General features: G+C 48.3%; 1 protein-coding gene across 4 annotated transcripts in view; it reads right to left on the reverse strand.

Annotated features, from left to right (window-relative positions):
- Nucleotides 1-27,026, reverse strand: part of CREBBP (CREB binding protein) — a 69,842-nt gene that overhangs the window by 36,675 nt on the left and 6,141 nt on the right. For 3 of the 4 annotated variants that reach the window (XM_060282662.1, XM_035130448.2, XM_035130446.2), the window contains exons 3-7: nucleotides 17,982-18,164; nucleotides 11,274-11,523; nucleotides 3,362-3,475; nucleotides 1,880-2,122; nucleotides 1,131-1,227 (exon numbers count right to left, since the gene is read on the reverse strand). In XM_060282662.1, the coding sequence (XP_060138645.1) occupies nucleotides 1,131-1,227; nucleotides 1,880-2,122; nucleotides 3,362-3,475; nucleotides 11,274-11,523; nucleotides 17,982-18,164 (887 nt within the window). The remainder of the gene's footprint in view (nucleotides 1-1,130; nucleotides 1,228-1,879; nucleotides 2,123-3,361; nucleotides 3,476-11,273; nucleotides 11,524-17,981; nucleotides 18,165-27,026) is intronic. The other variant, XM_035130449.2, reaches the window with a different exon arrangement.

Here is a 27,026-nt window from a genome sequence, read left to right on the forward strand (position 1 = left end):
CCCGCCGACCTGTGCTGTGTGACAGGCGGGGGTGGGGGGGAAGCGGAGATCGTTCTCTGCTCTCCGCCCACCCCCGCCTGTCACCGAAGATCGGCGGGCGCTGTTTGCTGGGCTTGACAAGCCCGGCAAACAGCGCCCGCCGATCTTCGGCCCTGTGCTGTGTGACAGGCGGGGGTGGGGGAGAAGCGGAGATCGTTCTCCGCTCTCCCCCCATCCCCGCCTGTCACCGAAGATCGGCGGGCGCTCCTAGCTGGGCTTGACAAGCCCGGCAAACAGCGCCCGCCGACCTGTCCTGTGTGACAGGCGGGGGTGGGGGGGAAGCGGAGATCGTGCTCCGCTCTCCCCCCACCCCCGCCTGTCACCAAAGATCGGCGGGCGCTGTTTGCTGGGCTTGACAAGCCCGGCAAACAGCGCCCGCCGATCTTCGGACCTGTCCTGTGTTACAGGCGGGGGTGGGGGGGAAGCGGAGATCGTGCTCCGCTCTCCCCCCACCCCCGCCTGTCACCAAAGATCGGCGGGCGCTGTTTGCTGGGCTTGACAAGCCCGGCAAACAGCGCCCGCCGACCTGTGCTGTGTGACAGGCGGGGGTGGGGGAGATGCGGAGATCGTTCTCCGCTCTCCCCCCATCCCCGCCTGTCACCGAAGATCGGCGGGCGCTCCTAGCTGGGCTTGACAAGCCCGGCAAACAGCGCCCGCCGACCTGTGCTGTGTGACAGGCGGGGGTGGGGGGGAAGCGGAGATCGTTCTCCGCTCTCCGCCCACCCCCGCCTGTCACCGAAGATCGGCGGGCGCTGTTTGCCGGGCTTGAGAAGCCCGGCAAACAGCGCCCGCGTGCACTTTATTAAAAAATAAGACATCCCTCAAAAATAAGCCATGTCGTGTTTTTTGGAAAAAAAAATTAATATAAGACATGACTTATAATATGAGAAACACGGTAGCCAAACAAGGACCGTGACAAGTACAATTTTGCTTTTGAAGGGAAAATAGAAAACAAAGAACTGAGGAGTTGTTTGGAAAAGGGGACTATGAAACAACTGTGAGAAAAAGTGTTACTAAGGACTAGTTATTTCTACAACTGAAAATAGGAATCATATGTAAACACGCAATGACCCTTCAAAAACATTTCTTACTTTGCTGCCCCAAGTGAAGTCGGAAGAGCGGTTTCTGGGATCATGCTCGGTTGCTGGTCTGTTATTCCTCCAGCAGTCAGGGTCATTTGATTAGTTCCTGTGGAATAAGATGATCCCTCATTTAGTTCAGAGGAAATACCAGTCAATTCACACCATTAAATCACTAACATTTTTATATGTACTGTGAGATAAATCAAGCAAGATCTTTAACTGTATAAATAGTGGTCCTACCAGATTCACTATTTTAAATATATATACACACATATATATATATACATTTCCCAAAGTTATAGTATATACATTATGCCTTTTCCCTCACAAATCACCTCTCTCAGGACTTCCCAGTCCATCTCGCCTTGGCATTCTACTCAAAAAGTATTCTGCTGCATATCCTTTTATTCCACCCCGTTTCATCTCATATATTTCCCTTGTCATTGTTAACTGTTATTCCACCCACACCCCCACAATTTCTACACCAGGAAAGAGGAATCTGTGGCACAAGGGTGGGTGTCAAGGAGGACAAGAGAGAGAGAGAGAGAGAGAGAGAGAGAGAGAGAGAGAGAGAGAGAGAGACCAAACACAAAAAGGGGAGACTCCACTTTTTTGCAGTTTCTGAATGAGGCTGCAGTTACATTTGCTGTTGTATTTCTACTAAGATTTGTTCCCCCTTCCCCTCCATGCCCTCCCTAAAGCAGTTAACATTTGTCTGAAGCCCGCCCCGCCCCCCTCCTGCATGCGCCCCCACCTACCCAGTGCATTCATGGTTCTCATTTGCGGATGAGCCTGGGGCTGGGCGGCTGGCTGGCTTTGCACTTGGGGCGGCAGGGGCGCCTGCTGGGCCTGGTTGCCATAGGGCAGGCCAAGAGCTGCATAGGCTCGTTGCATGGAACTGGGGTCAATGGGGTTTGGGTTGCTCAAAGCAGGAGTCGTTGCCTGTCCTGTCCCAGAGGCAATAGAATTCTGGATGCCGCCAACTGGGGATCCAAGGAGTGCTGCAAAAGAGGAGGAGAAAAGAAGAAGCATGAAATGCTGTTGGACAGAGCAGAGGAACCTGGCCAAATTAGGGTTGGATTCTTAAAACCTTTCCTGAATGGCCTTTCCTCTAAGAAGCTTGTGGCAGTGTTCACCCTCTTTATCCTCACAACAACCCTGGGATGTAGGTTAGGATGAGATGGCAAGGGGCTCGAAATACAGTCATACCTCGGTTTACAACCACCGCGGACCCATCTGGAACGGATTAATCCACTTTCCATTACTTTCAATGGGAAGTTCGCTTCAGGTTAAGTACAGAGTTCCGGAACCAATTGTGGTTGTAAACCGAGGTACCACTGTAACTGCCTTTTTACAGACTGGAGAGACCTGGGCCAAGGCGAAGAACTACACCCCACTGCCCCACACGACGGAGGAGCAGGCACGTTGACTGACCCTTGCTCAGCCTGTGTTTCGTTTGCTATAGTTGTCATCCAAGACGCCTGGCAACAAAGAGATCTTTTTAGGGATTCTTCTAACTGCTGTGAGTGGAATCCAACATTGTGGAAGTGGACTTGTGCAACGAGATCCCACCTTTCTCTTCCCCATTGCAGTCTTACAAGCATGCCAAGACCATTTTGGGGAGGTGGGGTCCCTCAACCCTCCACAGGAGATTGCAAAGGGGTGCTGGAGGGGGGGGTGCTGAAGGCAGGGGGAGAGAACCCATTGCACCTTCTCATGTAGAGACAGCATGAGATACACCCTTACAGTTTTATGCAAGGCAAATCTAAAAAAATGTAGTATAAACACTGACAACTGGGAAACCCTTGCCTGCAAGCGCTCCAACTGGAGAACAGCCTTTACCAAAGGTGTCATGGGCTTTGAAGACACTTGAACTCAGGACACAAGGGAGATATGTGCTAAGAGGAAGGAACGCTTGGCAAACCCTCACCGGGATCAACTCCCGCCTGGAAACCAATGTCCTCACTGTGGAAGGACGTGTGGATCCAGAATTGGCCTCCACAGTCACTTATGGACTCATTGTTAAAACAGTGTTTATGGAAGACAATCTTACTCAGCTACGAGGGATCGCCAAAGAAGAAGAATCTCAACTTGCTAGTGCAGGTTAGCGAACTAGCAAATCACAAAAATAATCAGAAGGGGAATCAGGCTGGCATTACATTTACGCTGGAATTCTTCAGGGCAGAATCTCCTAAGTATGTATTCCAAACCAGACTTTCCTGACACTGGTGAATACGTACGTTGCTGGTTTCTCTTGTCACTGGCATTTTTCAACGGGAGACACACAGGACAATCGTGCCGCGTACAATTCTTCCAGTGGGATATGATCTGACGTGACGATGCACAGTGGGCAACTAGGACAAGAAGAGAAGCCATAAGCAACACCTTCATAGGTTCGAAGGATCTCATTTCCACTCTGAGGTCACCTGTTTTCTCCTGCAAATGCTGCAGAAGTTCACATCTACGAACAAGGAGCATTTCTGGGAAAAGCAAAGCAGACAATGCAGCAGGAGAACATTCTACATTGGTGTAGAAACTGAACGCTGACAGTGTCACCTACTAGACTAATGAAGATAAGGGCGACACAAATCATTTCCTTATTCTATTTTATCTTTTTAAAAAGGCTTTCATGACTAAATGGTCTCCTACCAAAGGTAAGTAACAGTAACTTATAAAAATGAAATATTTGAAAGATGCTTCACCTATTTAAAGCTATTTAGAGGTTCTCAGAAGGTAAAAGGATATATCTAAAAATGCATAAATGGCAAACTGAAATAAGACTATCCAACATTAAATCCACCTTCCATGACTGTAATAACAGAACCCTCAACATGCCGCTCAATTACAATTGATGGAAAGACAAGAAATGCAATTTGTACCCACTGCACAGTGGCTGATATCCCAAAGACATGGGCTCAGCACTGATGCTTCGCCACCAGAAATAGAAAAAGTAAACCTCAGAACTCTTAGCGAGAGAAGGCCAACTGAACTTAAATCCGCTCCTAGGGCTTTTGCAACTATGCTCCAAAAAGGGAGTAGAGATCGCGCCTCAAGAGACCAGGCCCCATCCTGCAACCTCAGCCTCTCACCGTTCTTCCAAAGCAACAACACACCCCACTTTAGCCATTAATCCCTGAATAAATGCAATGTGAACATTGTGAAGGAAAAGGCTACAGACACTGTAGAGGGAGTTCTCCTTCCTCCACTGGAGCCCCGAGTCCATTTCTCCTGGGCAAATAGATCCAGAGCAGGGAAATTGAGAGCAGGCAATGTTTCCAAGTCCAGACCTCTCCCCCCCCCCCCGCTCAGGCGATATTTCCACCTAGACTAGGAGGGCAGGGCCTGGGCTGACTGCAGTTTTTGTTTTATTATGTATTCTTATTATGTATTTTTTTTTGTTACGAACTACACTGAGAGCTTTGCATGAAGGGTGGTATACAAATTTAAACAAACAAACAACAACAACAACAATAGAACAAGTCAAAGCCCTCCGTGTCATGGCCTGCAAAGTTGGCCTTGGGTTGCAGTGCCCAGGAAGTGGCTCCTCCATTGCCGGCCCCCCATCACAGTGAACTGGGACAGCGGGAAGCCCCAAAGGTTAGAGAGACAGTTTAATACAGAAATTCTCCAAGCCTTTCAAGACCCCCCCCCCACCAGCAGCAATGCCTGGTCTAAGAGAACTCATCCCGGAGATCTTAGCTGCTCTCCAAACACCTGCTGTGTGCCACACTTCTTCCCTGTGGTTTTGGATCTTGCAAACCCTGAAACAGGAATCACAACGGGTTGAAAGCCTGAGCCGGATTCAAGGGCAGTCTTATCCTTACGAATTATGCACATCCTGCTTTCGTAGAGATAAAGCACCGAACTCCAGTTCCCTGTTTATATTGCCAAGGAGAAGGGCTACCACCCTTCAGAATAAACCACAGAAACGGATGCTGTTCCAAGAGGCAATTGGTCCAGCTATACCCGTGAGATCTGTCCTTAGGCAGATCACAGCTGGGGAAACTTTCCAGAGCTAAAACCCAGGACCAGGCAGTCCCTCAAGGGTCCTGTACTGGCCACATGCCAAAATGGATGTGAAAGTGTCTCCCTACTTTCTTACTCCCCAACTAGTAAAAAATTATATACACAGAAAATATGAAGACACCTGCAATGGGGAAGCTATGCTTTTGTATTGTGCCTGTGAAAAAGCCACTGGAAGATAATCAGTTACAGGTAAGGAACTTCTTCTTCTTCCTCTTCCACTCTTTGCAGGCACATGTTGACATAGCTGATGGGTAGTGCAGAAAGCCCCGGGAGGAGTATCAAGCTAGATTTTGGCATGGATGTTGGTGGAGACCTTTCCCAGGCTCCTGCTAGTTCAATGAGCAGGTGACTGAGCACAGCTGCTGAGCCCATTGACAAGGCAGGCCTATCACACAAGGCGCCTGCGCTCCACGGTCGGAGCAACAAATGCCCTCTAGTTGTCATGCCTATAGCAATGGCCTGAGCTGAAATTCTGCTCAAAGGGAGATTGTGTCAGGAGCAGGTCAGGAATAAGAGAAGAGAGCGGGTCAGGGAGTAAGTGAAGTTAACTCTTTGCTAGAAGAAAGAAGGTCTGATCTGGAGTGCCAGGCCTAAGGAGGCCAGCAACTCTTCGTAGAAGTTCTTGCCCCCAAAGAGGCATTGTGGAGGTTGAAGGTCCCTGCCTTCTCACAGTCTCCCCCCACCCCCAGATCCTTCTCAAGCAATCCGAGATTCCGCTGACAGGCCTATCTCTGCTCCCTCTTCTCCCTCTTCTGACTCCCTGTCGTCCCACCACCAACCCCCAAACTCTGAGCCTTCCTCCCTTGGGGTTTCCCCAGTTGCTGCTTCCCACCATTCCTCTGTGTCCAGCCAGTCCCTGACAGATTGACATTTGCAAGATAGGCTGCTGTGAATGACATCTTGCTTAGTACTCCTTTCTTATCACCTTCTGCCTGGTGCTTAGCTTCCTCTGGTGCCAGAAAAATGGAAGCGGACCACAATGGGTTTCTGTACAGAAGTCAGAGCATTAACTTTTCTGGGAAGACTGTTATCCATTTGGAGAAGAACTGGAGGAATTCTTCAGACAGACTTTTCCGAAAATGAGTGCAACTCCAACATGCACACTGCACATAGAGAACATGTTTTTCTTTCTTAACTTGCAAAACGGAGCGGAGACTGCAATTGCCCTATCAACTGTCATAGAATCATAGAGTTGGAAGAGACCACAAGGGCCATCCAGTCCAACCCCCTGCCAAGCAGGAAACACTATCAAAGCATTCCTGACAGATGGCTGTCAAGCCTCCGCTTAAAGACCTCCAAAGAAGGAGACTCCACCACACTCCTTGGCAGCAAATTCCACTGCCGAACAGCTCTTACTGTCAGGAAGTTCTTCCTAATGTTGAGGTGGAAGCTTCTTTCTTGTAGTTTGAATCCATTGCTCCGTGTCCGCTTCTCTGGAGCAGCAGAAAACAATCTTTCTCCCTCCTCTACATGACATCCTTTTATATATTTGAACATGGCTATCATATCACCAGGACCCAGGTGGCGCTGTGGTTAAACCACTGAGCCTAGGGCTTGCTGATCAGAAGGTTGGCGGTTCGAATCCCTGTGACGGGGTGAGCTCCTGTTGCTTGGTCCCAGCTCCTGCCAACCTAGCAGTTCAAAAGCACGTCAAAGTGCAAGTAGATAAATAGGAACCGCTATAGCGGGAAGGTAAACGGCGTTTCCATGTGCTGCTCTGGTTTGCCAGAAGCGGCTTTGTCATGCTGGCCACATGACCTGGAAGCTATACACCGGCTCCCTTGGCCAATAATGCGAGATGAGCGCGCAACCCCAGAGTCGGTCACGACTGGACCTAATGGTCAGGGGTCCCTTTACCTTTACTATCATATCACCCCTTAACCTTCTCTTCTCCAGGCTAAACATACCCAGCTCTCTAAGCCGTTCCTCATGAGGCATCGTTTCCAGGCCTTTGACCATTTTGGTTGCCCTCTTCAGGACACATTCCAGCTTGTCAGTATCCTTCTTCAACCGTGGTGGCCATAACTGGGCACAGTATTCCAGGTGAGGTCTGACCAGAGCGGAATACAGTGGTACTATTACTTCCCTTGATGCTATACTCCTATTGATGCAGCCCAGAATTGCATTGGCTTTTTTAGCTGCTGCATCACACTGCTGACTCATGTCAAGTTTGTGGTCCTTTTCACATGTACTGCTCTCAAGCCAGGTGTCACCCATCCTGTATTTGTGCCTTTCATAATCAATGCAACATTCATAACCAAAACAGGTTTGATAAAGTACCTTACCAAAGACTCCTGAGTAAGCGCAGCAGTCAAGGAATAAGAGGCAAAGTTGTTCTTATTGATCAGTAACTAGTTAAGGAACGGGAAGCATGGCATATGAATAGACAGCTCTCCCAATGGAGGGATGTAAGAAATGGGGTTCCCCAATTATTGTTACTGGGACGTGCTTTTTAATCTGTCATGGATGATCTAGAGTCAGGGGTGAGCAGTGAGGTAGCCAAGTTCACTGATGATACCAAAATTGTTTAGTGTGGTTAAAACAAAGAGACAGTGAGTAGCACCAAAAGGATCTTGCCAAACTGTGTGGATTGCAGTTGCCATTTCAATGCTCATTCGATGGAAGCAAATGCAAAGTAATGCACAATCTCTGCATATATGTTTATAGGATCTCAGCTGGCAGCAACTGACCAGGAATGAGACTTTGGGGCCAGAAGTGGATCATTCAATGAAGAGGTCGACCCAGTCTGCAGCAGCTGTGAAAAAGGCGGATTTCATACAAGGGATCATTATTAAGAAAGGAACCAAGGATAAAACTATCAGTATCCTACTGCTCTCATTGGAACTTGGAACTGTGTGCTGTTTTGGTTGCCTCATCTCAAGGAGGATACAGTAGAACTGGAAAGAGTTCAAAGAAGGAAATGGAGCAGCTCCCCTGCGAGGATCGGATCTTTTCGTTAAGAGAAAAGGCCAGTGAGAGGGGACTTTGTGATGTGGAGAAAATGAGTAGAGATGTTTTTCTTCCTCTTCCATAATACTAGAGCTCAATGACAACTAATGAAGCTGAATGTTGGAAGATTCAGGATAGACAAAGGAAGTGACTTCTGCACACAGCACAAGTAAGACTATGGAATTTGCTCCTGCAAGAGGCAGGGAGGAACTCGAGTGGAGGCCTTCAAAAGAGGATTAAGCAGATTCCTGGAGGAGAAGAGGGCTGCCAAGGGCTACCAGCCACAGTGACTTTGTTGGACCTCCACTGGGAGAGGCAATGTGCCTCTGAAAAGCAGTTGCTGGAAACCACAGGAGGGGGGAGAGTTGTTCTTGCCCTCATGTCCTGCTTGCAGGCTTCCCACAGGCACCTGACTGGCAACTATTACAGCAGGGGGGTGGACCACATGGGTCTTTGGCCTGATTCTGCAGAGCTCTTTTATTTATACTCATTACAGTAAAGTTACGAGGCTTAACTAACAATGGATAACCTTAATGAGCAACCAAACAGGTACCTGTGCAAAAGCAGAATTCAGAGGTAGGTCAAATTCTGGCTGCCATGAACCTATGAGGGAGGACAGTGGTAGGTTGGGTCTGCTGGGGCAGCATCCAGCTGTAGGAGGGCCTTACAAACCTTTCGTTACTAGTCAGCTGCGGGGGAAATGCCTGCCCTGCCCCGTTTCCTCTTCTGCAGGTGGACTCATAAGAGAGCAGCAGGTTCCAGCCCTGCCCACCACACGAACGGGGACCGGGGCCTCACCCTGGACTACCGTACCATCTTATTGGTAGGCAAACTTTTTGAAGTCAAGAGTCACATTCCTGGCACAGAAAAGCAGCCTTCTCCCCCTTTTGTCCTCGTATCCTTTGAAGGATTGTGAGAACGCTCTCAGTGCAATTCACCTTGGTTTCAGCAAAGCATTACACAAAAATCTCCATGCCATGGACTGAAGGCAGGGTAGATGATGAAAACCACCCGGTGGGTTCACAGAGGGATGCAGGCCCATCAAGGCTCTGCATCATGTCGGAGGGAAGTTTCAAGGAGGTGCTGCAGGGCTGTCCTGGGAGCAGCTGTGTAACATTTTTATCAGTGACTTAGACCAGGCATGTCCAACTTCCAAAGGACTGCAATCTACTCCCAGTATAAAAAACTGGCAGTGATCTACCCATTGTCATTGGAGGGACGAGGAGCGCGCATGGGGTGTGTGTGTGTGTGGAAGGAGGTGGCTAACTGGACACAGGAGGGGGGAGTTTAAGTGGAGGGAAGGGAAGGGAGGCAAAAGTTCTCTCTTTGATAAGCCAGTCAGCTTCTCCTCCCCCAAACCATCCCTTTCTCCTTCCCTCCCCCCAAGTAGCTCTCTCCCCACACCAAGCCAGTCCTTTCTTTCTTCCCCCTCCCTGTCAAAGGGAGCTGCGCAGTTGATGCGGATCCCAATTGCACCCTCCCTCCCTCCCTCCTCCTCCCCCCTTGCCAAGGGCCCCAGCGCCAGGGCCACCACTGCAGCAGGGAAGGCCAGGCTGGGTGACATTCCTTGTGCTTGCCGCCTGTCCCAGCCTTCCCTGCTGTTGCGGCAGCGGAGGGACCCAGCGCTGGGGGCAGCAACATTCCTTGGCTGCTTTATTTAATCCTGCAATCGACCAGGATCACTCCTGCAATCTACTGTTCGATTGCGGTCGACCGGTTGGACATGTCTGACTTACGAGGAAGGAAATTATTATCTAATTTTCAACCGAAACAAAACTGGGGGGGGGATAACCAAACCTCAGAAGACGGGGATCATAATGATGAAGAAATGATAAAGAGTGGAAAACTGGACTGAAACTAACGAAATAAAATTCAACAGAGACAAATGCAGAGTTCTGCATTCAAGCAAAATTAGCTGCTCAGGTCTAGTGTGGGGGATACCAGGCCGGACAGAAGTACACATGAAAAGGACCTTGGGATTGAAGTAATTTGCAAAGAGCACCTGAGTCGTCTGCTGCAGCTACAGAAATAGGCTAATACAAGTTTAGGCTGCTTTAGTAGAACCACTGTTTATCAGAAGAAACATCATGGCACACCTGCACCAGCACAACCAGCCACAGCAAAACATATTCCCCTCCATATCGTCCTCTGCAGCCACAGCAGGCGCTGTAACTCTCCAATGGTTTGACTTCACCCTTGAAGGCACACTCTTCCACTGTCTCCCGAGACAGACAGATGTCAACCAGTGTTTCTAAGTGGTGAGAATTAGCAGGTCCACTTTATTCTGCATTAGTAAGACTGCATCTGGAGTTCTGGAGTCCTGAGTCTAGCTCTGGGCGCCACACTTCCAAGAATGCAGGCAAACGGGGATAGATTCAGAAGGGGAATGAAGTTGGTCGGTAGTATGAGAAACAAGTCTTATCAGGAAAGGTTGAAGACTGAGAGGAGACATAGCAGCCCTCTTCCAACCCATGAAGAGAGCAAAGAGGGAACACACAGGTTTAAGATCAATGGGGTAGATTTCAGCTGAACTTTAGAAGAGTAAGAGCAGCTTGGCAATGGAAGCAGTTTTCTGGAAAGGGGGCCTCCAGCAGAGGGTGGGCAGTCATCTCTTTGTCGTGCGTAGGGAGGGGAGTACTCTAGCTCTGGATCTCCAACTTTTAGCAGGGGGTCAAGCTACATGCCTACATGGCCAGGGTGGGACTTGCTACCCCAACTTGCTCAGCCTGCCAAAGTACTTCTGAAAGGATCCGAGTGTCCTGCCCGTCTTGTGCTGCAGGTTTGTTGCAAGACCTTGAGGACTGCTGAGAAAAGCAGCAATAGCCTGGAACCTTCTGCTGGGGCCAACAGGTGTGCTTCTAGAGGCAATCTCTACTTATGATCCCATCGGCTTCCAAGTGAACTGAGGCATGATGCCAGTTTCAGAAACAACATAGGACTAAACCACAAGGGAGGGAATTAACCCCCAATGCCAGAAGCCCTGAACTCCGTATCTGGTCTGGTCTGGAATTGGAGAAGTGCCTCCTGCTGCAATAAAGTCAACTTGGCCATGACACTCAAACCTAAGGAGGCCCAGTTTCACTGACCAGAGAGAGGGACACAATCATGCAGAAGACAAACAACTGGGGGACCATATACCGCAGACCTCCTGACATGGTTTTAAAGCCTTGCTCTTACCTTGACAGGCCTTTCCAGCTTGACAATGGGTCATATGATTGAGGACATTTTTCATGGTCCGGCAGTGGGGGAGGGCACATGGCCGCACCTCTCCGTTGGCTTGCTCTCGCCTCTGACACTTGTGAGCATGAAGGAGCAGAACCAACTGTTGCTGAATAAGTTTGCGTTTCTCGGGGTCAGCTGTTGGCCCGGCTGCCATCGCCTGCGTTGGTACAATTCCCACCTGCTGTACCTGGGTTTGCATTTGAGACTAAAAAGAAAGACAAAACATTGTTGTATCACCTTACAAAGCTTCACTTAGGACAGAACAACTTGCAAGGCAATCTTATTACAGAGCATCCGTTTGATCACCATCTCAAACTAATCTGCCAAAACTAACAGCTACTAAGATTCCACCATGCAATTTTTAGCATTTACTTTGGGGGAGAACTTATAGCTAAGCACTCTACTATGGACATAAATACTCAGAAGTGCCAGTAAATTCAATGGGACCTCCTGAGGTGTGCTGTGAATCAGATGTGTGCATGATTCTAAACATGTTGCATGCAAGTCTCGTTCCTTTCAATGCAGCTGCCACCCACATGATATTAGATGAGAATGACTGACAGTTTAAGCTACTTTGCCTCCATCTGAAAGCACCTGTTCTTGTCTCCTTCCACATTTGTTGCTTTCCTTTTTAGTAATATTTCAGCAGGCAGTACTGTATGTTCTCTTGCTAAATTATCACTAAATCACAACTAGCACTCCAAGCAGTTCAATGTGGACCACCTTAGACATACCTGGAGGTCAATTCACTCTTCTCCAGATCACATTTGTCAGTTTAAAACAGGTATTTTAAAAAGCTTTCATTTTTAGTTTGGGAAACAGGCAAAGCATTCATGCTTATTCAGCAAAGAAAAAGTCGCTGCCATCCCAAAGAATTAGAGATATCAAACAAAAACTGCAGTGCTTTTCCTGGGCCAACAATAGCTGGCACAGAAATGTCCTAACAGAAGCAGGCACTGTTCCTCAGACTTTGCTAAGTATGTTCTGCAGGTAAAGAGAACAGTACACTCTCATATCAACAGGTACTGACTGGCCCAACATGGTCTTCTTTCATACAAGGCGGTTTCTGAAGGAAGCCCATCCCCTTCACTTCTGAAGACACATCCCAAACCCGTGACCAATGTGGGAATGACCCAGTGGGGAAGCTGCCAAGCACAGCAGCCCCACCAATGCGGGGCTCTTCTCTGCTAAGGCCTCCACCTCCTGCCTTCTTAGCAAGTGGAAGAAGAACAAGGCAGGGAACCCCAACATTTCTCCTTCACTCTACCAAAGCAGCAGCTGGTTCCTCCTGGGTTTGGAAAATGCTCCCCAGTGGCTTAAAAGGCTTTAAGGATTGGTGGCTCCTGCAAGCAACCAGAACTGGCTCCATTTATAAGGCCAAGTGTCTCGGAAAACCTCAGGCCCTGGCCATTATTTTATTATTATTGCTTGTTAAATTATTCTTTATTAAGTTTGTATACCGTCCTTTCCCTGCAGGTCTCAGGCCGGTTACAGTGTAAAAGCACAAGATACATAATAAAAGCAAAAACAAACACAACCCAATAACTTCCACCCTCCCCAAGAGTGGAATTTGCTGCCAAGGAGTGTAGTGGAGTCTCCTTCTTTGGAGGTCTTTAAGCGGAGGCTTGGCGGCCATATATCAGGAATGCTTGGGTGGTGTTTCCTGCTTGGCAGGGGGTTGGACTGGATGGCCCTTGTGGCCTCTTCCAACGCTGAGATTCTATGAACACATTTTAGGAGGGCATTGGGTATCAATCAGCCAAAGGCCTGGTCAAAGAGGAACGTTTTCACCTGGTGCCTGAAGGTGTGCAATGAATGTGCCAGGAGAACCTCCCTGGGGGGAGCATTCCACAAATGGGGAGCCACTGCAGAACAGCAGGGGAAAGCCTGCGAGGCTGGATCAGGAAGAGGAAAACGAAGAACACTGCCTCCTCCTCAGACAGCAGGCCCTTCTGCTGAATCAAAAGCAGCACTGGATTTAACATCAAATATCATTTATGTTCATATATAGCACCTTCAGTGTGCCTGATGCTTTAGAGCAGTGGCTTTCAACCAGTGTGTCGTGGCACCCTGGGGTGCCTTGAATGATGGTCAAGGGTGCCACGGGCAACCCTGGCCTCTGTCCCGTTTTCCTTCCCTCCTTCCTCTGATGTCCTCTTGTGTCTCTGCTTCCCAAAGGCTTGCACAGTTGTTTATTGCAGCAGCCCCAGCTACAAACTCCGCAGGCGAGTGCTGCCTCTGGGGCTGGCTAGGGGGTGCTGGTTGCCAGGAGCTGAGGCGGCCTCAGAGCAAGCAAGCAAGCAAGCAAGCAAGCAAGGCAGGGAGCCCAGCCAGCTAGTCCACCAGCCCTTGTGGCTGGAGAGGGACAGACTAGTGCAGGCATCCCCAAACTTCGGCCCTCCAGATGTTTTGGACTACAATTCCCACCTTCCCCGACCACTGGTCCTGTTAGCTAGGAATCATGGGAGTTGTAGGCCAAAACATCTGGAGGGCTGCAGTTTGGGGATGCCTGGATTAGTGGGAGATCCGGCAGGTAGGCAGGCAGTGCGCTGGCCTTTCTTGTGCTTGCTGTGTGCAAGGCCTGCCTGGGAGCTGAGTGCCCAATGCTGAAGGGGAGCCTTTCTGCCATGTAGGCCTGGCAACGCCCACTGCCGCCCCCCCCCCAAGGTGAGGGCCTCATGTTCACCTCTGGACCAGTAAAGCTGGGGACATCCTCTTCCCAGGCCCCTGTGGGGCAGTATGAGGAGGCGCCAGCACTGGGGTGACATAATTGGGCTTCCAAGCCAGGGTTGCCATACATTTGGGATTTCCGGGCGCCGCAAAAAGAATGTAGTTGGTCAAGGGATAAAGGTAAAGGGACCCCTGACCATTAGGTCCAGTCGAGGACGACTCTGGGGTTGCGGCGCTCATCTGCTTTAGAGAGTACAGGAGGACAGGCCATCCTGTGGTCAGGAGCAAATCCTCTAAAATTTGAGAAAAAGAAGCAGAGAAGCAGAGAAAGGGCAAGGAGAGGCACGAGAAAAGAGGGAAGCAATGTGTGGTTCTTTCAGCTGCACATGCTTAAGATGACACACAGCGCATGGGAACTAGGGAGTGAAAATGTGTCTTGAAGACGCGTTTAAGTGACGAGAGGTGGCAAAACACGAGGAAATCCAAGCCCTGGTGGCCACAAGGGAGAAGGGCAAGGAAAGATCACAGCTGCAGAAAGGCCATGCAAGGTTCTGAAGGCAAGGACAAGGAGCGGGAGGAGCAACATCTGGGAATGGATTTTAGGACAGGGGTCATGTGATAAAGAGAGGCGAGGAATAATTTTAAGATAACGGAAGACCAATGAAAAAGGGAAGGTCCCCTCCCCACCACGTTTTTCTTCTGATAAAAATATAAATTTATTGAATTTTTTTTAAAAACTATCCGTAAATCTTTTCCCCACTTGCTCACATTCAATAACACACACATACATGCATGGGAAAATTGACCCCTGGATTAAATATGCAGATATCAATCTTAAAAACGAACACAGCTGATTCCTCATTTTCCATGTCGCTTACATTCTTAATGGCAGCATGTAATTTACCCCTGCAGTCATTACACCCAATTCTCTTTCAACAAAACTAATGCAGGGACCCACGCAACCCACTCAGCCATTTCCTCTCTAATGTTGTGAACAGCCCTGAGGCCGACAGCTATAGGGCGGTATACAAATTTAATTAATTAATAAATGATAACAATAATTTTATAGGGGTGCATTATCAGTGTTTGTTTTGTGGTCTCTAACTGTGCCCAAATTTTCCTATAAGTCCAGGGTTATTTTGTGCTCTATTCTGTTTTAGCACACAGTAAAAAGGGTAAAGGACCCCTAGATGGTTAAGTCCAGTCAAAGGCGACTATGGGGTGAGGGGCTCATCTCGCTTTTCAGGCCGAGGGAGCTGCCGTTTGTCCACAGACAGCTTTCCAGGTCATGTGGCTAGCAGGACTAAACTGCTTCTGGCGCAACGGGACACCGTGATGTAAGCCAAAGCGCAAAAGAAACGCCGTTTACATTCCCGCTGCAGCAGTACTCTCTTATCTACTTGCACTGGTGAGCTTTCGAACTGCTAGGTTGGCAGGAGCTGGGACAGATCTGAATCGCTGACCTTCTGATCGGCATGCCCAAGAGGCTCAGTGGTTTAGACCACAGCGCCACTCGTGTCCCATTTAGCACACAGTATCCTCACAATGGTCATTATATGAAAAACTTGTCTTTGATGCTTTTTAACCCTCTCCTGTGCATGTGTACAATTCAACAAGCAAAACAATGGATCCGCATCTACTTTCATCCAAAGCCATTCTCCAAGTATTCCTACGCCCATTCACCAAAATGACTGTGCTGGTTCATGACAAATCCAACACTTTCTCTTTCCTGATCATTTTATTTTTCATGGAGTCCAATACTACCTAACTGCCTTTTTAAAATGGTTTTCATTATAAGATGTGCCAATTGAGAAACTGGAGCCTATTGAAACAAAAATTGCCTTACTTCCCTTGGAATTCATCTATTTTGATCTTTATTGCATTTCATCATATAATTATGTTTCCTATGCTTTTTTTTTAAAAAATAACAATATATCTTTGAGAAACACCCTGGTTTATTTCTCTCTAGTCCTATTTCAAACTCAAGTGTTATCCCTCCAAATAGACCACCTATTCAGCAAAGTCAAAATTTGCAAATACTGATATCTAGGTGGGACTATCTTCATTTTGGCTTTTACTTGCTCAATGGTGTTTTAGATTAAACCATTCACCTTCCAATAAAGAAACCAATGGGGATGTTTTGGGTGATAAAGACTGTTTATATCAATCCCAAATTTCTAAACCTATGTTTATTATGTAAGATTCCCCTCCAAAGATTATTTTCCTATCCTTATCCATAACAGAGCCTTAATATTGGTCTTAACTGAATAAATAATTTTATTTTTGTCAATATGTGGTTATTGATTTTGACCTGGGCACTAACAGGTTCTGTGGCACAAATGGAATTCTAGGGAGTGAACTTGTTTGTATAACATAGCTTCCTCTCAAAAGCTTGCCTTCCCTCAGTTTTCCAGGTTGTTTTGGACATGCTTCTGCAGGGCACAACGGCTGGTCTTAGAAAAGCCCTATTGATCTAACGTTTCAAAAAGGGCGGAGTGCCACAACCGGGCCATGGATTGAATATGGGGAACAGAGAGTCAAAGATCTAAGCCAAGGCTATGTGCACGTTCACGAGGGTGGGTGGTAGCATTGCCACTGGAGAAGGAAAACATGCGAAGCAAGGAGGGCTTGGGGGAAAAGATGAGAAGTTCAGCCAGAGACATGTTGAGTTGGAGACAGTAACAATGCATCCCAGCAGAAGCATCAGAAAAGCAGCTGGAGATGTGAGACTGGTGCGAGGGGAGACAGTTCAGAAGCACACAGAGCTAGGTCACTTCTGCACAGGGAGTACTAAAGGCCATGGGGAGTACATAAGGTCACCCAGGGACAGTGTGTGCAGAGATCCCGACAGAAAGAGGAGAAAAGCAGTGGAAGAGCTTATGCCTACCCAAAAACTGAAAGAATGCTTCAGTAAGAGAATCATGGAAACCTAACGTGTAAAAGGAATCAAGTAGGGAAGAGTGATCAAGTATCAAAGGTGTTTGAAGTACCAAGAAGGTTTTAGATTTTGCAGTGTGGAGGGCCAGTGGTCTCTGTGAAGGCAGGGGAATGCTGGGGGGGGGGGGGCAGAAGCTGGAGGAGGAAAAGTCCTGGGCAGATGGAGCACGCTCCAAACAAGGAAGGTGGACCTAAAGATGGTTTCTTGAGGACGGAGGTATTGACACATTCAAAATGGGGCTGGAAAAAGGAGCAAAGGGTCTGATTGTGTGGAGGAGAATAATGGCAGGACAGATGGCAACCCAGAAAACAGGACAGGATGAGGTGGGCACATCTGGAGGGTTAGAGGAGGACAGCAGGGTGGTCAATTCATCAAGCAACGCAGACAGGAGGAAAGCTTAGTAGGGACAGCTAGAAGAGGAAGAGATCATAGCAAACTGTTCCAAGAGATTACCCCAACTCGCATTTATGGTTAAAAGTCTGAGGTTTCCAAATCCTGAATGGTCTTGCACTGCCACCTACCTCAATATTTTCAGAAGCAAAAAGGGTTTTGAGATGCCAAGCATGAGCAGATAAAACCCTCCAACTCATTTACAGAAGTATATTCCTTCCTTGGTGTAGAGACTGAAGAGATTATATGCATTATATGTTTGAAAAACACCCCTTTCATTTATAGTTATGTTTCCAAAAGTTGCATGACAATTAATGTTTCTCATTAGCTTCCTTATTTTAACAAATGAAACTCCAGCAGCACAAACCATCAGAGCTGTTCCTGAAAACGGCTGAAATGCATGGTGCACAAGGATGCCAAATATCCAGCTAAGAAGCAGGATTGGCACATGTGCATCTTAGCAGGTAGTCTGGTAAAACTGACTGCTGTGACTCCAAGCTACTCAGGGTGCCCATTTCCCCGTGTCATATGACAGATCCAACACAATTTCTACTGAATATAAGAAGCTGTCTTTTCCAGGTCAATTTTTACCGGCTTAGAAATTGTGTGTCAATGCAAGACATACAAGAACTATGGAGAAAAACTGTGAGCTGCAGAAAACTCACCATATTTGGCACACTGGTAACTGAAACACTCTTGATGTCTGAAGGAAAAGGCGACAAGCTATTTGCCATGCCTGGCTTATTTGGTAATGGAGAGTTGACTCCTGCTGCTCCTCCCATCTGCTGCTGCCCTCCAGCTTGACTAAATGGCTGCCCAAAGGGACTTGGGTTACTGGCCATTCCCATCTGGAATGAAAGCAACAGGATTACGGTACCATTAGTGCCTTGAATTCAACCAAATGCGGGTACAGACAGTAAGGAAAGCTATCTCTTTCTCTGAGTCTCAGCTGACTGAATAACCTGCCCCTATCTTACAAGTGAGTGATCTAACTACAGGTATGGTTTTGCTTTACCCCAGCCACAAACTGCAAATATTTCTTTTGAATAAATGAGATTTGCCACCGTACTTAACATGGGGTTAAGCACACAACCCACAAAGGGGAAGTTGCTTGCCTGTTACCTTTTTATTCCTGCTTAGAACACTTCATTGTGATGGCCCAAGGATAGCTAAAGCTCTGCCCAAAAGAGTTTGGGCTGCAACCACATCCTGTAAGTGGGAAGCAGAAGAGCAAATTGCAACTTCTCTGTCTACTCTGACAGGCAATGCTTAAGAGTTTGCAGTTCTGATGCTCAAAATGCGCAGCTCCTGCCCCTCAAGCCAAAGGAAAAGGGCAGAATGGCAGCTGTTTTGCTCTCCCTTGAGTCTACCAGCCAACCAAGGTCCAGGAGGCTGCAGTGGCTGCCTCGCCACTCGAAAGGTGATGCTCTTTAGGAGTACTGTATTTTTAACTTGTATTTCCTGATTTATGGCTCTCTCTAAGCAAGCTACCAAATTTTTTCATTATCAGATGGGATGCACATTTTTAACACCAACATATTTTTCCTCCAGTTGAGACTCTCTGCTGTTTGTGACACCAGTGGAGCAAACGGTGGCAAAGGAAAGCCATGATTCAGTTGTGTCCTGAGGGAGCACAATGCTATGCAGAAATACCAAGTGTGAGGCATTACCAGGCATCCTACTGTGGAAAGTGACAGTGCCAAGGAACAATTCTTGAGCCTCAACTTTTTTAGCCCTGTTCCCTGAAACAAATTGTCAGTGCATCTGAAAATGTAGGCGGTCAGTTTTCTACACCTTTTCAATATTAGGCCCTGCTGGTGTGCTTGCATTAGACTTTATATATTCACTTTCCACTCCCAACACCTCACACCTTCGTGGCTCTGGAAAGCAGCTGCTGGAGACAGGAGTGGAACAGGACTCTTGGTCTTCATGCAGAGCTTCAAGTGACTAGTCTGGACAAGCAAGGCTCCTCCAATATTCTTATGTTGCTGAATACAATGATTTACATAAGAAGCTGCATTACACTAGAGGACGGACTCTTTGTTCACCTAAGACCAATGCTGCCTACTCTGGCAGGCAGCAGCCCTCCAGGGTCTTAACTGAGCCTGCGAGACCTTCTGTGTGCAAAGAGCATGCTCTGCCAGTGAGTGGCAGTCCTTCCCTGTGAAATTCTTGAACAAAGTTGCCTTAAGGCAACTTTCAAAGGGCAAAGCTTAGACAAACCTCTAACTAAAGCCCAGCACTTTTGCTGTCAATTAAATAGCAATTATTAAAAACATGCTTCTGTTCGCTTCAGTGTGGGTTAAGACGTGCCTTTAAATGCTGGTCACAGTTCCACACAGCCAAGCTGGCCTCTGCCCTTGCCCTCATTGCACTGTCTGCTACAATCTGCTGAAAAGGGGGGGGGGGGTTGCAGCATGTGCCTGCAACATGGAATACGCACCCCCACATGGTGTGGGAAGGGACATACCTTTTTGAGGTTCTCTCTTCCTTTTTGTCATTTTATTTGCAATGCCCTTACATCATCAGACTTACTGCGCCCTCCTGTAAGTGTTGAGGATTGGGCCACATCAAAAGCTACATCAGCATCTCACCTAATCAAAGGCCATCAACACCAGCCTTGTTTCCCGTTCTGGGGCTCACCAGACACATCTGAGCAGCTCACAAGGAGGGCACAATGTGAACTCCCAAGCCTGCTGTTTGTTCCTGACATTTAGCAAGCAGAGGAACCCTGCATCTAGCACTCACAAATTTGTCCAATCATTTTCTTATAGCCCATCTAAGCTACTTGTAGCAAAGAGTTCTCCAAGTCCATTATGAGCAGAGAGGTGCCTCCATCTATCCCCACCCTCAACACCCTGAGGATAGCCACAGTTTCAAACTACAACTCCCATCAGACCTAGCACACGAGCCTATGTCAGTGATGGGAGTTGTAGTTCAACAACATCTGGAGAGCCAGTGGTCCCCTACACCCTATACAGTCCAAGTCAAGGTGCTCCCATTACTGCTTAAAGCCCTACATTTTACTTATTTGTTTATTAAATTTGTATAGCATGCTTCATCTGAAAATCTCAGGGTGGTTCATAACATAAAGATAAAAGATAAAAACTCAAAATAGGTACCGTGTTTCCCCTTTTTTAAGACACCGTCTTATAACTTTTTCCCCTCAAAAAACCACACGGTGGCTTATTTTCAGGGGGTGTCTTTTTTTCTTTCTTTTTTTTAAAGTGCCGGTACAACTGGGTCCCACTGGCTCAGGATGCTCGGCGCTCTCTTCCATGTGCATTATCAGCACCACACTCTAGCCAACTGAGCTATCCAGGTTTTACAACATAATCCTGTAACATAATGCACAACATGATGTACATAACATCCATTAAATGAAACAAGAAAATAAGGTGATTATTTAAATACAATACATAATACACAGCAAGCAATGGCAGCAATTGAAACTGGGATTTTTTTTTAAAAAAAAATATTCTTTTGTCATGCTACGTGTGTCCTCTACCATTATTGCTGTCAACCAGGCTGGCAGCAGCTCTCCAGGATTTCAAACTTGGGGGTACCTGGCGGTTAAACCTGGGATCCTTATGCATTCTCTCCCTTTCCCCTCCTACCCATCCTGAGTCAAGGGCTCTCCTTCCTTTTAAGCAGAGGCTGGATGGCCACCTGCCATGTATGACCTAGCTGAGATTTTTGCATTGTAGGGGGTTGGACTAGATGACCCCCGAGGGTCCCTTCTAACTCTACAATTCTACCGACTCAACAAAGGGCATAATCATCACCATCACCAAACTGGTCCAAGCAACTAAGGAGAACGTCTTGCATACACCCCTGTCCTTTTGATTGGCAGCTAAGCTTCGCCTGGCCGGCTTCCGAGTTGCAGCACCTGATTCTGCAAAGCTCGCCGCGCCGATGGGAGGACGCCCGCCTGCCTGCCGCGCAAGAAGTTAGGCAGAGCCGCACAAGCTGCACAAACTCTGCAAAGAGGCGGGGGCGGGGGCAGTCCTGCCGAACGGGTTGAGTAACCCCGCCGGCGGGATACGGAGATGGCGTAAGGGAGCTGCCCGCTTCTGAGACGGCCTTTCGAGAGCCTCACTTGGGCGGCAGAGAGGCGCTCCAGGGCCGGCGGCTCTCCTCGGGGACGGGAAGAGCCGCATTTCCTGAGGGGAGCAGCCTGCGGGCTGGGCTCTGGGGAGGGGTGGGAAGGTGCTTGGCCCCTGCTGCCCCCTCAGCTGTGAGGTAAACCTGCAACGAGCCCACACTTTTCTCTCCGCAAGCAACGAGCCCCTCTCTCTTTCCTCCTGACGCTCGTGCCCTTGGTGCTCCGTGCGGCGCTGCTTCGCGCTTTGTCAGCGCTGCAGCCGCCGCCGCTTCCGGACGCTGACCCGACCTGGCAGGCTTCTTCCTCCTGCCGCGGCCGGCATTGCAGGAGCTGGGTTCTGCTAGCTTGTGCCCTCGGTGCTCCGTGCGGCACTGCTGCACGCTTTATCGGCATTGCTGCCGCCGCTTCCGGGCCGCCGCCGCTTCCGGGCACCGACCCGACCCGGCAGGCTTCCTCCTCCTCTTACAGCCAGCGTGCTGGGTCCCGCTAGCTGGTTGGGGCGCTCAGTGGTCTTGCTCCGCACATCGCGGAAGTATGGCTTATTTTCGGGGTATGTCTTACATTTCTCAAATGATTAAAAACCCTGCCATGGCTTACTTTTTGACTACGTATTAAAAAAGGGGAAACACGGTACATGACTTGTGCCCCAAATATCTGACCACCTCCATCCCTACTGACCTTCATGGGTGTTTAGCTCTCTTTCTGGGTGAGTGGGTGGGTTTGTGTTTCTTGGTAGTTCCACCACGCTCAGAAGTGTGGGGAATGGCCCTCAGGGGGGGAGGGCTTTCCAGCACCGAGGGCCTTCTGGCGGTTCCCTCGCTACGAGAAGCTAAGTTACAGGGAACCAGGCAGAGGGCCTTCTTGGTAGTGGCACCCACCCTGTGGAATGCCCTCCCACCAGAGGTCAAAGAGAATAACAATTACCAGACCTTTAGAAGGCATCTTAAGGCAGCCCTGTTTAGGGAAGCTTTTAATGTTTGATGGATTTCTGTATTTTAATATCTTGTTGGAAGCTGCCCAGAGTGGCTGGGGGAACCTGGCCAGATGGGCAGGGTATAAATAATAAATTATTATTATTATTATTATTATTATTATTATTATTATTATTATGATGGCAGCCCCTAAATTGTGGAACTCCCTCCCCCCCCCCCGAGGTGCTCCTCCTAACACCTTCACTGTACAGTTTCCATAGCATGCTGAGGACGCACCTCTTTGCCCTGGCCCTCAAGAGTTGCTTGGCTGAATTTGTACCATTCTGCTCCATTTAGAATGGCTTGACTTGTTTTTATAATTGCAAGGGTGCTATTTGTTTTTATAACCACAGGGGCAGAGTGTGGCACTGTTTGATCACTGGCTGAATGAACCCAGCTGGAGGGTGGGCATGGTCCAGATTCCAGAACCTGGCCTTGGCTATAAGAAGCAGACCCACAGGAAGATGAAGGTGAAGGGGCTGGTTGGCACTATCCTGGCCCCTGCCTGCCTGCTCTCCTGGCCAGAGAAAGAGGGGGGTGGGGGTGGGGAGAGTGAGTGAGTGTGTGTATTTGTCGGCCTCAGTTGCTTGGTTGCCTTGTCCCACTTAGTATTTGCCTGCAGGTTAGAGGGGTCTTCTGGCCGACTGCAAAGTGTGGCAGATTTGACTGCTGGCTGAGTGAACAAAGCAGGAGTAGTAAGAACTCTCTTACCAGCAGTGGGAGGGGGGGCTGTGGTCAGGTCATCCCCCAAAGGGCTGAGACCAAAGGATATTGCCATTGGGGGGATTTACAGGACAGTTAGGATTTGGTTTGATGGGCTCCTCCTGAGGAGTGGGAGGCAGGGGGAGAAGTGTGGCCAAGGCATTTCAGTCTTCCAGCTGGCAGTGTAAGGTGTGCTTCCTGCTAAAGGGGCCCCTGACCATCAGGTCCAGTCGTGTCCGACTCTGGGGTTGCGGCGCTCATCTCGCTCTATAGGCCGAGGGAGCCGGCATTTGTCCGCAGACAGCTTCCGGGTCATGTGGCCAGCATGACAAAGCTGCTTCTGGCGAACCAGAGCAGCGCACGGAAACACCGCTTTACCTTCCCGCCGGAGCGGTCCCTATTTATCTACTTGCACTTTGACGTGCTTTCGAACTGCTAGGTGGGCAGGAGCTGGGACCGAGCAATGGGAGCTCACCCCGTTGCAGGGATTCGAACTGCCGACCTTCTGATCGGCAAGCCCTAGAGACTCTGTGGTTTAACCACAGCGCCACCTGGGTGCTTCCTGCTAGTTGCAAGCTTATCATCTCTGTGCTGCACTTAGTGGTGCTGGTGTTATGATTTGCCCGTGTGTGTGTGTGTGTGTGTGTGGTGTGTGTGTCATAGGGGCTTACATGACCCCAATTTCAGCGGAAGGTACAGTCTGAGCAGAGCAGTTGACTACCACCTCAGGCAGAGGCCCAGATGTTTGGTCCCCACCCCCAGTTTCAACCCACATTTCTCTGGAAGTTCCTGGTAGCTCATCTGCTGAGCCCTCTAGTTTAGTGGTGGTGCCATTAAACACCAGATCAGCCTGTAACAAGGCCTTGTGCTGAAACGGTTTGGGAGCAACACTGGGAAAGGTCTAAAATTACATCCTTTACTGCAATTCCCCCTGAATATAATGAAAAGTGGGGGGAAGAAACCTGGGGTTTTCCATTCCGTTCCATGTTTGTAGAAGGTCTGGCCTGGGGCTGTTGTTGTTCAATGTCTTTATAAACCTCAGTGAAGGTATTGAGGGGATGCTCATCCAATTGGCAGATGACACCAAATTCGGAAGGTGGCTAATGCAGCAGAAAACAGAATTGGGATTCAATATGGCCGTAACAGATTGGAGAACTGGGCCCAACCTAAGAAAATTAATTTCAGCAGAGACAATGTAAGATTCTACACAGGCAGGAATAACCAGCTGCACAAATAGAAGATGGGGGACACCTGGCTTGCCAGTAGCACATGTGAAAAGGATCTAGGCAGACCACAAGCTGAACACAAGTCAACAGTGTGATGCAGCAGCAAAACCGATCAAGGAAAGCAATAGTACCACTCTCTTGTGCCTTGTACCACACCTGGAGTACTGTGCCCAGTTCTGCACACAACAATGTAAGGAGGGTATTGACAAGCTGAAATGTGTGCAGAGGAGAGTGACCAAGATGATAAAGCGTCTGGAAAGGTTGAAGGAGCTGGGTATGTTTAGCCTGGAAAAGAGGAGACTGAGAGGAGATATGAGGGTCTTCTTCAAATATCTAAATGCTGTCACATGGAAGATGGAGCAAGCTTGTTTCCTCCTGCTCTGGAGGGTAGGGCTTGAACCAATAATGATAATGATAATTTTATTGTTTATACCCCACCCATCTGGCTGGGTTTCCCCAGCCACTCTGGGCAGCTTCCAGCAAAATACTGAATAAACAATAATAAAGTGTCATAAAATGGCTTCAAGTTACAAGAAAGGAGATTCCAAATCAACATCAGGAAGACCTTTCTGACAGTAAGAGCTGTTCGACAGTGGAACGGTCTCCCTTGGAAGGTTGTGGACTCTCCTTTCTTGGAGGTTTTTAAGAAGAGGATGGATGGCGATTTGTCATTTATGACCTAGCTGAGATTCCTGCATTGCAGGAGGTGGAGTAGAGCCGTGTTTCCCAACCTTGTGCCTCCAGCTGTTTTCAGACTACAATTCCCATCATTCCTAGCTAGCAAGACCAGTGGTCAGGAATGATGGGAATTGTAGTCTCAAAACAGCTGGAGGGCCGAGGTTGAGGAAGCCTGCATTAACTGCTGGTAGGGATTTGGAGCCAACATGACTTCCATTCACAAGAACACCAAGCTAAATGACCTAAAATCCTTTCTGGGTGGGGCAACAGCTGCAAAACCTTAACCCAAGTAAAAAGGACAACTGATATCTTGGCTTTCTGCCACCTAGATAATGTACATGAGACTCAAGTACAGTCTGGAGTCCATGGGAGTTCTCTCTAATACCTATGGAAGTCTGTTGTCCTTTATCACATGCAATCTCAGTGGCCCACCAGCAAAACTAGCTGCTGACCAATACTACTTCTTTAAACTATTTATATCCAACTCTTCATCTACAGAGATAAAGGTAAAGGGACCCCTGACCATTAGGTCCAGTCGTGACCGACTCTGGGGTTGCACGCTCATCTCGCATTATTCGGCCGAGAAAGCCGGCGTATAGCTTCCAAGTCATGTGGCCAGCATGACAAAGCCGCTTTTGGCAAACCAGAGCAGCACATGGAAACGCCGTTTACCTTCCCGCTGTAGCGGTTCCTATTTATCTACTTGCATTTTGATGTGCTTTTGAACTGCTAGGTTGGCAGGAGCTGGGACCAAGCAATGGGAGCTCACCCCATCGCAGGGATTCGAACCGCCGACCTTCTGATCAGCAAGCCCTAGGCTCAGTGGTTTAGCCCACAGCGCCACCTGGGTCCCTTAGCGCCACCTGGGTCTGTTGTCCTTTATCACATGCAATCTCAGTGGCCCACCAGCAAAACTAGCTGCTGACCAATGCTACTTCTTTAAACTATTTATAACCAACTCTTCATCTACAGAGATACCAGAACATACAAAGCAAATAATGTAACATACAACAACAACACACACACACACCCATTAAAACAAATAAATGTAGCTTAAAAGCAGCAGAGCAGGCCAAATGTTCACCAACTTACAATGCCTGGGAAAATGTGTCAGTCTTAACATGCCACTTAAGTTATAGCAAAGTTTGCACCAGTCATTCCAGACAAGGCACCAACAAGGAGAAGGGTTTATCCCAAATCACCACATAGCAAGCTGCTGCCAACAGTGGAATGCAAAGAGGAGCCTCTTTTGATGATCCCAAGAATCTGGCAGACTGGTCTATGGAAGAGGCAATCCTTAAAGTATTTGGATCCCAAGACATGTAGGATTCTTAAAGGTAAGCAACAGTATTTCTAACTGGCCTTGAAAGCAAATAGGCAGTCAATATAATTCTTTTAGAATTGGTTTGAGTCTACCAATTCTGACAGGTAATTCATGTTCTCTGACCGTCTTCAAGGGCAGCCCCACATCCATCACATCACATCACATCACAGCAATGCAGTCAGATGGATACTAGAGCAAAGGTACTACGACCTGAGACTATCCTTGCCTAGGGACAGTCATGGCCAATGAACCACCTGAACATGGAAAAAGGCCACCTGAACCTATAAGTAACAATGTTGGATGCAGAAGCACCCCCAGATCACATATTTGTTAAAAGCAGCAAACCAGTAAAAAAAAAGTCACCGACTCCCATCTCAGAGATGATACAGCAGGATAACATGGCCCAAGCCACTGAGAATCAACAGGGTCACACATCTCCCATTTCTCCCCCAACAATGGTCATTCATCATGGCAAGACTGTCTCAGGATCAAACCTAGCACTGAACCTGGACTAAAATGGACCCAGGTAACCCACTATATCCAGCTGCACTTGGAGCTGAATCTCCGCCACCTTCTACAGCTCCTCATCCAAAAACAAGGTTTCCACAACTGGACAATAGCTATTACAGTACAAGCTTCCAGGTCCAAAGGGAGAAAAGATCACCTCTACACACAAACACACACACACACTCTTTTGCCACACT

This window comes from Zootoca vivipara, chromosome 14 (genome assembly GCF_963506605.1).
Source record: "Zootoca vivipara chromosome 14, rZooViv1.1, whole genome shotgun sequence".
NCBI lineage: Eukaryota > Metazoa > Chordata > Lepidosauria > Squamata > Lacertidae > Zootoca > Zootoca vivipara.